Source organism: Meleagris gallopavo, chromosome 17 (genome assembly GCF_000146605.3).
Source record: "Meleagris gallopavo isolate NT-WF06-2002-E0010 breed Aviagen turkey brand Nicholas breeding stock chromosome 17, Turkey_5.1, whole genome shotgun sequence".
NCBI lineage: Eukaryota > Metazoa > Chordata > Aves > Galliformes > Phasianidae > Meleagris > Meleagris gallopavo.
The window spans coordinates 9,206,734-9,220,365 of record NC_015027.2 but is presented as its reverse complement, the minus strand read 5'-3'; the positions used below and the strand labels follow the sequence as shown (position 1 = coordinate 9,220,365).

At 43.9% G+C, this 13,632-nt stretch overlaps 1 protein-coding gene across 2 annotated transcripts; it reads right to left on the bottom strand.

Annotated features, from left to right (window-relative positions):
- Nucleotides 1–1,308: 1,308 nt before the first annotated feature.
- Nucleotides 1,309–13,615, bottom strand: ANKRD13A (ankyrin repeat domain 13A). Of its 2 annotated transcripts, none has more exons than XM_010720362.2 (16): nucleotides 13,495–13,615; nucleotides 12,787–12,929; nucleotides 10,602–10,734; nucleotides 10,343–10,467; nucleotides 9,874–9,919; nucleotides 9,063–9,206; nucleotides 8,429–8,624; nucleotides 7,784–7,850; nucleotides 6,994–7,075; nucleotides 6,453–6,511; nucleotides 5,727–5,863; nucleotides 5,209–5,366; nucleotides 4,612–4,722; nucleotides 4,108–4,259; nucleotides 3,829–3,893; nucleotides 1,309–3,287 (listed from the first exon to the last, which is right to left on the bottom strand). In XM_010720362.2, exons 2-16 carry the CDS (start codon nucleotides 12,883–12,885, stop codon nucleotides 3,089–3,091), a joined length of 1,773 nt encoding a protein of 590 aa, XP_010718664.1. In that variant the 5' UTR covers nucleotides 12,886–12,929; nucleotides 13,495–13,615; the 3' UTR covers nucleotides 1,309–3,088. The 2 variants fall into 2 exon arrangements, with proteins under 2 accessions (XP_010718664.1, XP_010718665.1); XM_010720363.3 differs by having other exon boundaries at nucleotides 12,787–12,894; nucleotides 13,495–13,604.
- Between the last annotated feature and the right edge of the window lie 17 nt (nucleotides 13,616–13,632).

Below are 13,632 nucleotides of genomic sequence, written 5' to 3'. Positions count from 1 at the left end.
GCTCGAGGACATCGCCGTCACCCGCACGGACACCCGGAGCCGCCCCGCGTGGGTTCCGCTCGGCATCACCGCGTCCGCTGTGCAGTGATGGCGGCCCCAGCGCCGAGCAGCGGAGCCACGGGGAGCAGCCGTGGACGAGGACCCCGTCCCAGCCCCAACACCTCCAGCTCTGGCAGCTCCGCGTTGGCGCTACAGCCGGATCCACGCCGCGCAGCTTTTGGTAACAAACTCAAGGTTTTACACTGAAGTCACACGTGCGTACGGATGCTGCTATTTTGTTTTGTTTTGTTTTGCACTGCTGGGAGTAGCAACTGGATTTTTGCTTATTAAGTATTACTTTGGTATTTAACATAGGGGTCAGGGGTAGTAATTTATTTTAGGTTTTTAAAACTGTACCTTCAGAGTAAAGGTGGTGGTCAGCTCTGCAGGCCTCGCACTGCAGCCGGCTGGTCCTGCTCTGTTAGGGGCAGGGAGAGATCCTGGAGCTGGGGGCTCCCTTTGCTGCTGGTCTGTACATCAGTAAATGAGCCTGGCCTGGAACAGACCTCGTTTCTAATCTCAGTGAAGCACAAATGAGGGAGCAAGCTAACGGCAGGATGTTTCTTTCCGATCTTCTTGGTTGCAGAGCTCTGGCTCGCTGATTTTTGCATCCTTTGTTCCATGTACCACTGTGCCCATAGCTGTGTGCTTGTTTGTGGGTGCAGCTCTGAGCTGAGCTCCCTGCAGCAGCGTTGTTTGCATTCATTCTTCACCCCCTGCTCTGTCTCTCTGTACAAATAAAAGAGAAGTAAACACTGCAGGACTCCTTTATTTATTCATGGACGTTCAGCTGTAGCTGTGTGAAAGGCCAAGCAGTCCCACGTCCCAGCTGCGAGCTTACTGCCTGCAGGACAAGGGAAGAGAATGGGCAAAAGGATTTCCAAATGAAGCACATTGTGAGTTACCATGGACCATAACCCAGCTCCAGAACAACAGCCCAAGAGCCCCTGCTTTGTCTCACTTCCAAACAGCACAGAAATAGGGCCACAGCTTACAGACCTTAAGGTGCTGGCGTGTAGAAGTTCCCCCTAGGTTCAGAACACAGATGCAGCTCTTTGTGACTGATGTTCTGCTTTCCCACATAATCCCAAAGTCTGTTCATGGAACAGAAATTGACAGGCTTTATTTTTGGACAGCAGTGTTAATATGAACATACAGCGCAACTCGCTCCTGCTCTTTTCCATCTGTTACTCACAAGAAGGTGCATACAGAACTGACCAAGGGCACTGAAGCCTCAACACCAGCCTGCCTTTAATTTGCTGAAGACAGTTCACTGAGCCCCATTTTATTTTTTCCTTCTCACCTCTGAGATGCTCACTAGCAAAAAGCAAAGTCAGATAGCACTCTTACAAAGGTAACAGCACTCTTTATTTCCGCTGGAGGAAAGAAAACAACAAACAAAACCAACACAACTTTATCTTTTAACCCATAATGTTGTCAAGAGCTGAATGCAAGGCTTATTCCCTTTTCTGTAACCCAGAAAGTCACAGTAATCCTCTTTTCAAAGAAAGATGCAGTTCCAACACAGCCCCTCTGCCCCCATGCAAAGAGTTGCATTCCCCATTCCTGCAGCCACAGGAAGCTAGGGAGGGTTACAAGCTGCAAGGTTAAGCATGATACAATAGACGCTGAATTTTAATTGCCCAAAGAAATATGGATTATTGGTTTAAAAATGAAGTTCTAAGCTACCAACCATCTCTCTGGTTGTGTCATAATGACTTTAAAGGAGTTAATGGTTGCACAGAGCTGCCCTGGTTTGCTCGAGGAGAAGAGCAGGGGTAGGCAGCAAGATGACAGCATACGTACCATAGGTTCTCACAGCACTGTGAGCAGGGACTGAGCAATATTGCTGATGTTTGACTGCTGTAAGGCCTTCCTGTGGGCGCACATCGTTGTGTACGTGTGGAGTGCACTTGAGAGTCACAGTGTGAGTACTGTAAACACTGGCAGAAGTGCAAGTAGAATAGCTACAACTCTATTGTAGGAGGAAAGACCTGAGGAAAGCTGTTAAAACCTATTTCTGAATTGTAACGATACCATTTCAAGGAGTGCAGTCATCGTGGCTTGGTTTAAAAATCAATAAAAAGATTCAGATAAAAAAAGTACGTATTCACATGAAGGATAAGCCTTTGAATTTTAAAAAGCAACACACGTTTTCCCTTTCAGATGACAGAATTAAAACTGATCTTCCAATAAGTATACATTAAAATCTCAACTGACTTTTCTCCTGTTTGAATTCAGCAGCACCCACACGCACGCACACACACAGTGATCTCAAGAAGCACCTGTATCTATCACTTATTTCCTTGCTGCCCCTCTGACTATGGGAACGAGCTGGTGTTGAATCACTGCAGAAAGTGCTACTTTAGGAGAATGGTCCCACTTGAGGAGCTAAAATTGTACTGGCTGCTTGGTTTGTCTGATTTCAGAAAGCACTAGTTTAATCTCATGCTTGGATTAGCTGTTCAAGTATAAAATTATCCCTTGTAAGCAGGAGCATATGATAAAAGTCTCAGTGACTGGAGAAGAAATAATCATGTATAAACAAAACTAACAGAGCATCTGTCAGCATGAAAACTACTGTACGTATGTGAATGCATAGAGATACCTTCCAGGCAAGAACTGGAAGAAACAGAGACAATGGCTTTGAATTATTCTGAAGTGACTACGCAGATGAGTATTTCTTTGGTAAGTAATGAAGAAGTTTCCCTTCTGAACTCCTCATAAATCAGGTTTTTAAACTTCAACGCAACCCTAACACCTGGTGCTAAGCAAGCCTTCCACCTGCTCTTCAATAAACATGTTTAGGTAGAAGAATGTCACAGCTAAGGCTGCACAGCTAGGCAGTTAAACACAGAATGCCCAGTTACTGAATCTCCCTCAAAAATAATAAAACAATTTAAAAAACATCAGCTGTTGTAGCTGATATTACAGTGACAATGAAGAAGGCAGGTGAAATGTTCACTTAAGCAATCCAGGAGTGGTCTTCAGCCTGAGAGCTCTGAAAGCCTCCAGCTTCGCACGGATTTGGTCATCCTTATTTCAAGAGTTATTTTTCCACAAGAGAAAGCTGTAGAACTTGCTGCAGCTCTGCATCTTCCTCCTCACGGCGTTGCCTCTCTCGCTCCTCCTGCTCTCGGACAGACAGCTCCATGGCAAGCTGCAAGTCCTTCTCAAAACTGGAAGGCTCGCTAGGGCTGCTGCACTGTGAGTTACCTGTGCTCGTTAGATAGCTCTCCTGCAGTGCCCTGGAGAAAGCAGAAAGACAGAACTTTGAGAAGGAGGAGAGATGGAGCTTATTTCATGTTTCCTGCAAGGATCCACCCTAGCAACTTGTGTTCAGTCTGCAAGCCTGAATCACAATCTTACAGGGCAGAAAGCAGCTCTCAGTGTAAGATATCAAAATCTAACAGCCATACTTAAGACTTCTTATTCTAGGGATCCTCAGGAATATACCAATCCAGAGGGGCCAAACTCATAGCTCTAATAGCAGAACAGAAAGGCTGTGTGTAATAGGAGGAAAAAAAAAAAAATAATCAGGAGAAAAACTGACATGTGCAGGTCAGTTCTGGAGCTGAACTAAAGGGACATACTACACAGACTAGTGAGGCCCAGCCTGGAGCTCTGGCTTGTTGAAAAAATAAATAAATACAAGGAAAGTTTGAAGCAGCACAGCAAGACAGACCTTGAATTCCGTGCGTCTGCCACCTGTCTTCAGAAAAAAAATCTTCATGCTACTGTTGGACATTCTTTGGTCTATTACACATGACTTGACAGAAAATTAGTTACCTCTGATACTGTATATTGAAGTCCTGTGAATATGCAACTGCTCCATTGGAATGCGCCCCCACTTCCTAGGAATTGGAGAAAGAATTTCATAGATTGGCAGTGCAACTCACTCTTATTTCTTCTTGAAAATAAATTACTCTATTTTTCTCCTCTGAGGTTCTTGGAAAATCCATCCTACGTGGCACTTTATACATAATGGCTTAATTTAGAGACAGCTATTGCTGCACATTTGCTGTCAAAGCTGACAGATCTGCACTGAGCAGATTACAGCACACTTACTTTATTTCCACTGGATTCCAACAGACTCTGCTGAATAGCAAACTGCATAATCTCGTTATCTTCATCGTGCACATGGATGTTCCTACCATCATCTTGGACGTGGTAAGATTTGGGGATCTCAAACACTGACTGGTCAACCTCAAAATTAGCACCTATAGAAGCAAAATACAGTTCCAAACATGGCATAGTATATTTTTGCAAGTTGTTAATAGAAAAAAATCCAATGGATGTTCATACATGATTAACTCCAAAAATGCAGATAAGCCACCTGCCTACATGTGGCCAGAGGCTCTGGCAAACAAGCGTGGCAGTAAGATGCAGTACAGTCTTAGGTAAGGTAGCTGAACCTTGACAAAATCACAGTGGAAGAAAAAGAATGGAAGAGATAAATACTCCAGTACCTCTGACTCCTCTTTTGGTTATTTGCAATGGATGTAAAAGCTCTTCTACTCACTCCACAAACAGAAACAACGAGATGCCATCATTGCATTCTTCACTCCTCACCTGAATCCCCCTGCACACCTCCACCCGTTTGTGATGTTCTCTCAGCTGTCCTGCAGCTGTTGACATTTTCAAATGTAATTCGAGCATTCAGCACATGAAATAAGGGAATTTCTATTAAAAAAAACAACAAAATCTGTATCAGAAAGAGAAGTCTGTCATTCGTTTTCACATTATCTCATATAATCCAAAAGCAGGATGTCACAACAACTAAGTGAACCGCAACTCAGATCACCAAGAACTTGCCCTTAGTCTTTGTCATTCTGCCTCTACATTCCATGAAGTTAATTTAAAAAAAAAAAATAATTGCCAAATCAAAATCCTTTCAACCCCAAGGAAAGGGCTAGGAACAGCTCATTCTTATTAAGTTATTAAGTTACACCATCTTTAAAATCGTGCTTCTATACTGGTCATTGAGAATTTGGATCCCATGTTCCCAGACATAAATAGCATACAGCTTGGTTCTCATGTAGCAAGATGACTGGTAGAACTAAAATGGTTTTTGTAAATATATGTTGCAAAAAAACTACAAAGAATGACAAAAAAAAAAAATACAGAGAATAGAACAAAGATGCTAGAATAGAGATTGTTAAACGTTACCAATTTTGACAGGAAATCCTGGTGGAAATTCCAGAGTGATGAAATCCCTCAGCCTGGCAAAATGAGCACTAGTTCTGGCCATCAGATCAATGATTGGAGTTACTTGCTCCACAAGGGACAAGGGAAACTCTTCACTCATCCACAAGGTCGCTTTAAATCTGAAAGGATAAGTTGTATAAAAGCATCTTAAGTATACAGTTCTGGAAACTGAAAAAGCAAAATAAAAAACACTTCCACCTGCTTCATACAAAGAGCAATAGCTTTGAGAAACCAAACCACACTCTCGGTCAGGCTAGAGACAAACCATAGGAGTTTCCTGACACCTTGCAATAGGGGAGGGTCAGGTATTTGAAAAGTTACAGCACTAGAACTAAGAATTAGCCCACAGCTGATTACTTCAAGATGCCTCTTTTAATTAACATTGCAAGGAGAGTGAAACTGTACCGGATGTTTGTAAAATAGTTTCTAGAGATCAGAGGACTGACAAGAGGCAAATAGGTGTAAGTTTTATTTCTCACTTCTGCGTTCGAACGGTGACTTCTTTGGGTCTTCCTATATCTCTGCCTTTCAAATCAAATTCTGGATCAAAGTATTCCTCTGGAGTAATAGCAGTGGGATTGTTACTTGTGGCATACTCTGTTGTCTTCACTGCACTCTACAGAGCAAGAGAGAAAAAGATCAAAGTACAAAACAAGCAGTACATGCCACTTATGAAGGAGCTCATCTCTTTTAGCAGCTAGAAAATCTGTATCTGCTATGTTTAAATGTGTCCAGATTGAAGGTGGTTTCTAAAGCCATACTGGGACCACTAACAACCCATTTCAGGGAAAAAAACAAAAACACAGGACACAACGTTGATACAGAGTTACTAAGTGTTTCTGATACCACCTTACCACCATCTCCCAGCTGAGGATCTTGCTGGTCTGTGAGCACAGCTCCCAGATTACCCGTAGGCTAGCACTCAGAACACCCTGCTCAGGTTTACCATTGCTGCTCACATCCCAGCTCTCGTTTTGCTATAGGATTCTACATCTTTTTCACGGGAGCATTCAAAAAGGAAGTATATAGTACTAATGCAGGAACATTTGAGGGTTTAGAACAAATAAAGGTCTCCCCAGGGAAAATTCAAACCTCGTTATCTGAGCTGCTGCAGAGCTAAGGAAATAGGAAGAGATTCTGCATGCATACAGCTATCAAAACAGACCTCTGTGCCACAGGGTCCTGCTGTGAGGTCAGACACTCACCTGAGCACCGTACTCATGCTCCACTGTACCCAGAAACGATTCCAAGGGGCTCCTGTCAGCTTCAGACAACATGAAAAACAACTTAGCAGCAGAACTTTGTACACAGCAAGCTAACAAGCAAGGCTTCTGACCCAGAGTCCAGTAAGCCAGTCACAGTAAAGAGGAAGCCCAAGTTCCCTGTAAGCTTCAACAGGCAAGGCCAGGACCAAAAGGTGACAGTAAGATGGATACAGGATCCAGAATAGAGGCAAGGATTTCCAGATGTCTCTATCATCAGATCACTATTATTCACAGTGCCTCCCCTGGTGACCCCAGAGCAAGGCAAGGTATCCATATGAGGCCACCAGCTACCCATCTTTTACTCCAGTTTAAACATTAGAAAGACTCATGGGACCAGAAGTCAACAGAAAGCCTAAAAAAACAAAGTCCAGACCAGTCTTTAAGCTGGCCAAAACAAAGTAAAGGCACGAATGCATTAAAAAGAAGGTATTGGAGAGCCAAAAGGCTGTATTTAATTTTAGTGATCCTATAAGAAAACTACCTTTATATCTTTTCTTTTCCTCTTCTGTTAAGTGTTCCGTTCTGATTTTTGTGACTATATTTACATTGTTTGCCATGTACACCTTTAGAAGAAGAGCAGAAGGACAAGAATCACCACAGGTTACAAAACTAACATTGCCTCTAAAAGAACCATAAATACAAGCCTAAGATAGAATAAAGCAACATGGACCTGCTTTTCACTGACAAAAGATCTTAATCCTTAACATATCAGCAATCAACTGGAAACGCTGCACTTGATTTTCTATTCCCTTTGGTATGATGAAAACCCCACGTACCATTTTCTTGACAGCTGAAGCTGTACAGCCACCTGCTGGGCAAGCAGATAAAATAGAAACACTACAAATCAACCAAGGTGGTACTTGAACTGGTGCTACCAGTTTCTTGCTGCCATCAGTTGTATCTCCTTGCAATACTGTTACTAGAGAGTGCCCACCCTTCCTCCTCTTTTAACAGTGAAGGAATGACAACACAAGAATGAATTCAATTCTTTTCCTTGGAAGGCAGTTCTAACAATTCCACTGAATCTTTTTCCCTTCTTCTCTTGAAATGCTTTGATCCTCCTCCTCCCCCAGAGCTCCTGGGCATGTGCCACAGCACCACCCACTCCTCACATAAGTTCAGCACCCTTGAAGATCCTCACTACCACCCTGTTCTGTAACACAATAAAGCCCGACAGCTAGCTTAGAACCTAAAATATTCAAGAAATGAAGGCAAAACAGCAACATTTCAGTGAGCTGTGAGACCCCTTAGCTGTACAGAACAGGCTTTACCTTTGCTTCATAACCATTCACACCTTCTGCTTTTTCAGTCCTCCAAACCCAGAATCCAGATGTGGTTCTGCCAAAAAGTGAACACAAGTATCTAAACTGTTGCACTCCTACACAACACATGGTCCATTTCTTCCCCAAATTGCTTTGAACAAATGATATTTGATAAATTATTTGTTTATTAACCTCAGACAAAAGCACAGGTCAACGTGTCCTCGTGCACACGCACCATGACAGTGCTAAGAAAGTCATGCTGCTCCCATTTTCAGCTCATGGAAGAAGTCCATGTTTAGCCACAGATTTTAGATTCAGATGTGGACACTTGAGCCACAGAGGAGGAAGGCAATCTGCAATAAGCTATTCAGTCTAACATCCAGCTCTCAACGCCGAGTTTGATTTCAAAAGTAATCTGACACTGCAGTTTGGGAACTAGTGTTAGTATTTCTGTCTAGGAAGTCTTTGTCTCTGGATGTGTAGATGCTGTAGTAAATAAGGCTCACTGAACACCACATGGACTAATCCTGGGAAGCTCCGAGGAAGTGCTAGGTATACAAGATAAAGAAACTGCATATATATACATCTCACTTGGAAGGTATGACCATCAATACACTTGCAGTGTTGATTTATAAGAGAAACTTCGTACCTTACCTTTCAAAAGCAATATTTTTTGTATCAAGGCACGTGTTGATAATTGGAGATGTAAGGCGTCTTTCCACTTCTCTTCTTTTTGGTGTCATAGATCCCAGCGTCAAACGTTCCATGTGTTGGGAAATCTCAAAACGTTCCGTGGTAACAAATTTATCATCGTGGTTAATCTCAATTAGTTCTGCCCAACCTTCAGCATCTGTTGGAACAGCACCTCATTCGAAAAGGCAAACAACATACCAGTAGTGCTCCAGAATGTAAAACCGAACAGACGCTGCACATCAAATCAGGGTGGAAGCTAGTTTGTTGTATTTCACACTCGGAGTTGGAACTACATTTAAAATTGCATTTTATTTGGAGGCAAGAGAATCAAAGGGGGAAAGCATGTAAGAATTTGATGTAGAATTTTTGCCCTATGATCAAATGTTGACCTCAGATTAACGCAAAACAAAGAAATCAAGCCACTGTGTTAAAGTACAAAACACCATCTTCAAGACATTTATGGAAACGTGCACAAAACTTGCTTAAAATTCAGTACTCAGCCTCAGCAGATCTTTTGAGCAAAAATAGGGTTTCTCATTGTGGTTTATCCAGCATTTGGCAATCAACACTGCAGACGTGGTAAGAAAATGCATACCTTCTCCCTTGAAGATCAGGCTGCGCCTTCCCCTCTCCCAGCTCATGTTTTCAAATCCCAGCAATGTGATATCAACTCTCAATTTGGCACCACTTTTCCAGATGCGACAGACATCACTTGGACAAACTCTAGAAACTAGTGGAACTACAAAAGCAAGCAACACATAAATAGAAAATATTCAAGAAACTAAGCACATGGGAAAACTGAATTCAAGTAAAAGTGCTATTTGTAATACATGAATTACTCAGTACTGTGATCATTATCCACAGGAAACAAGACAACAGCCCTCTTTAGCTTTCAGAGCAACCAGCTAAGGGGCAAAACCCATTATTTTGATTTAAAGATTAATGTGAAAAGGAATGAGACGTTAGTTCAGACTAAGACGTGAAATGGGCTAAAACCAATCTCAGACTGATAGATAGCTGTTTGGAAAATGAAGTCAGCCAGAAGTCCAAGCATTCATTCCTTTAAAAGCAAAGCAGATACTTCCAAGAAGTCTGTGCGGTCACCAACAACCAAAGGTAGGCAGGCAAGCCTCTGGGAAAAGTCTTCAGTGACCAACAATGGTTAAAGTCTCAGTTAAAAACAAACAAACAAAAAAAACAAACAACCCCACAAACAGAATGGAAACAAAGAACAATTGTGATACAGAAATACAAAGGGTTATTCTGAGAGGTGGTGGTAAGTATTCTGGGGAGCAGGGAACAACAATGCCAATAAGTCTCTCCCTTTGCATAGCTTTTGTGACATTGGTGAGAGTGAGTCCTTTTGTCTACTGCTTAGAAGAAGTACCAACAATCAGGATTCTTACCCCAGCTAGTGAACTCCCATTTCATTTCCACATAAAAGTCAGGAGTCTGGGGAAGAAAAAGACCCTATGAATACTTCACAGAACAGTATTGATTTAACATTCAGCTCAGCATTTTCCATTAACATTTTAGATAAAGGAAAACTCAAAAACAAACAGAGCCTCAGGTCTAACAAGCATATAATACTTCAGTCTGCTGCTACTTTATAATGAGCTATTCTTCTTTATGTTATTACAGAAGCAGCAACTCTTTAACAGCCACCTTTGAACACTGAAGTTCACGACTACAGATTTCAAAATAAGGTCAGGGAAAAAGTCTCCACCTCCCACAGGCCTCTGCAATACGTGAACTGAAAGGAAAGAATTAAGTTGCCCAAATTCCAATTAACTGAACTCCGATCTGTCTTATTTCAGTTTACTCAACCGAACAACTGCAATCAGACTTACAGTCTGGAGTCAACTAAATAAGCACCTCGTTAATCTTCTGGAGTAACTCAGGGACTCCTCCAAGCGTCCTGGAGGTCTGCTGATAGTCTCGGTGCTGCAGAATCATATGGACCATCTCTGGATCTCCTGTGCTGATAGCCTCATGTAAAACTGAAAGAAATCCAAGCACGAGATGGTTTCAGTTTGCTTTCTGAGCAAAATGCACAATGCAGAATCAGTCAAAGTACAACACCTGCAGCTGAGAAGTACTAACACACCATTTCTGTTTTAAAAGTTGTCTTTACCTGTCCATCCCTGTGCATTCTCTTTAGTTACATCTGCCTTGTGCTGAAGAAGGACTTTGGCAGATTCTATGTAACCCAAGGAAACAGCAAGATGCAGCAAGGTCCGGCCCCGGGGATCACGTTGATCAACATCCTGTTGAGTATCCAAGAGATAAGTAATGCTGACGTTGCTCTAGCAAATGCAGTTAACCACAATGCACTGAAAAGAGTTCACATACAGCTTGTTGGAAATAACCTAGGAGTCAACGTTCCCTACATATGCCCACACAGCTCACGCTATGTAGTCACTCTGTTTGCAAACACTGCTGTGCTGCCCTTCTGCCCTCAGCACACTGCAATCTCACTTCCCAATGAAATAAAAAGAGAAGCAGGGCCTACAAAGTGGTATCATTGTAAAACACAACTGAGCTCCCAGTGATGCTTCTCATTTCTCTTCCTGTAATTATTTCCCCTTCTGAAGCAGTCCCTTTTAGGAAAAGACAGTTCTGTGCTCACTGAAACACACACAGTTAACAGCTCAAGAGAGATCACTGGAGGATTCAACATATAGCGTAACAGGAAGGGGAAAAGAGGGGAAAAGAAACAAAAACAACTCAACAGGTGATTCAACACCAATCTTGTGTAGCACTTTTTGAGAGCATAGAAGCAAATGGTAAGTTACAAGGCATCCATTTTACTGACACACAGAGCACAATGAAGAGTGAATGCATTTCGTACAAGTCACTAAAAATAAAAAACTACACAAGCATAAATATCCAAAACATGCAAGCACAACATACTCATACCTTACATATCTTTCACTATTAGCTTAGAGATTTGAAACAGAAGAGCATCTATAACTAAAGGAAAAGGGGAAAGTCAATAGCAGAACAGGAAAGTTATTATGCAAGTTAACGCGGTTATCTGACAGCATCAAGTTTGAAAGATCACACACAATGGGGGAAGCTTCATTTTAAAGCATTCTTTTCTCATTTCTGTTCTGGAATACCAATGCATCTGCTTCCCCACTTCCTACAACTCCAGTGCTAATTACATTGATGTGGGAAGGACCTCTGCTAACCAGTAAGCCACTATTCCACCCCTCCTTGCCATACCCAGTGCAGCTGGCAAAGTGCCTTTCGATTCCTTCACGCACCCCTCTGCCAGCGAGAAGCTTATCCCAAGGAAGCAGGAGGAAACAGATCTTTGGAATACTTTAGAAAGGAAAAAATAATATTTAAAAGGAGATCAAGTAAGAGATGGACATGTCCCATCTCAACACGCTGCTCATTGCCTCACAATGAGGAGTACTTGAGACAGAGGAGCACCCACAGGTGTGGATGCTCACTTAGCCCCAGTCTCACAAAGACAAGCAGCACAAGGATCCTTATCTGATTACAAGTGTCCACATATCAAAATGTTAGTGCAATAGAAATAAACTGAAGCAGTGTGCCAGCAAGATTAAAGACTCTGTTAAGGATTAAGGTTAAGTGAACTAGATGAAAACTAGCTGCATTCCAAAGATTCTCCTTCAAAAATCAGGAGAGGTGCATGCTCTCAGCAAGCATTAGTAAGTCGTGGAGCACTGTTAGAACTGCAGATGGCAATCACCAGTCAGGAATGGCACAGCCCAACTTGGGATTGTGTCCTTGTGGTGCCAGGCAGAATGCAATGAGTGTGTTCTGCTCCCAAATGATTCCCCCCTACCCCAGTATGCACCTGAGCCTTTGCACAGTGCCTCAGCACAAAGGATACTTCAGCCTGAGCTCTGCTGCAGCATTTCAGACTGTTATTCCCTTACGTCATTACTATTTCTCCCTCAGCCATCCCAAAGAGGGAACAGCTTTGTATTTTTCTACTCTACAGCATAAAACAATGAGTCTTTTTTTTTTTTTTTAAACTTGAGATGCTGAGAACACTCCAGCCAGTATAAAACTGCTGCCTCTAAGCACTGCTGGTCCTCAGCAAGCCACAGCCTGCCCTCATCTCCAGCAGCAGCAGCCCTGCTGCACTCTGATTTTCCATTAAGCTAAGCTGTGCTTGCTGCTTATTTACACAGAAAAACAATGAAAGTCCATCACATCCCTATACCTTCTTACCTCACTCCCAAACCCACAAATAGATGCAGAAGAAGAACAGTCCCACCAGCCTGGCACAGACCCAGGGCACAGCCAAGGCTCTCTCTGTCCAGGAGGGCAGCAGTTACCTGTTCTTGCAGCTTTTCATCCAGCTGCCGATACTCATTGTTCCACACCAGGACGTGCAGGGGGAACGCACTGCTGGCCCTGCCGGGGGAACTCATCATGCCACACACCTGCAGGAGCGGGGGAAGCGGGCAGCCTGCCCTCACTGCCCCCCGCTTTGTTTAGTGGTGCCTCATGCAAAATCCCACACCCTGGGGGGCTGCTCCTACTGGTCCCCTCAGGCCTCTGTCCCAGGGCCTCCCCGTCAGGACTCTTCCCCAAACCACCATCCCTAGGGCCTCCCTCAAGTCCCTGCTCTTGGGGTCCCCTTTAAGCTCCAGTTTCTGCCCCTCAGCCCTCATCCCTGCGGCCACATCCCTCCCCTCTCCCAGGCCCCCACTCCTGTGACTCTCCTTGAGCCCCTCACTCCTGTCCCCTTCCCCTCAGACCCCTGCTCCTGGAGTCCCCCTCAGACCCCTATCTTGGGATCCCTCTTAAACCTCAGATTCTGCCTTCTCCTCCCCCTTTCTTTTCCCTTCCTTCCCCAGACCCTCAGCCCTGAGGCTCTGCTCCTGCCCACCCCCCGATCCCATTCCTGGGGTCCCCCCTCAGTCCCTCACTCCTTCTTCCCACCCCTATCCCCCAGACTCCTCTTCCAGAGCCCTGCTCCTTCCCCTTGCATCCCAAGGCCCCACCTCAAACCCCAGCTCCCGCCCAGGCCGTCTCCTCACCCCCGTCCCTTCGCCCCTTCCTTTCCCTCCAGGGCAGCGGTAAGGACGACCCACGGCACGGCAGGTGCGGAGAAAAGGCCGCCGGGCCCTGTCCTGCCCTCAGCCTGCTGCCACCGGCGGGCCCCGGGCAAGCGGAAG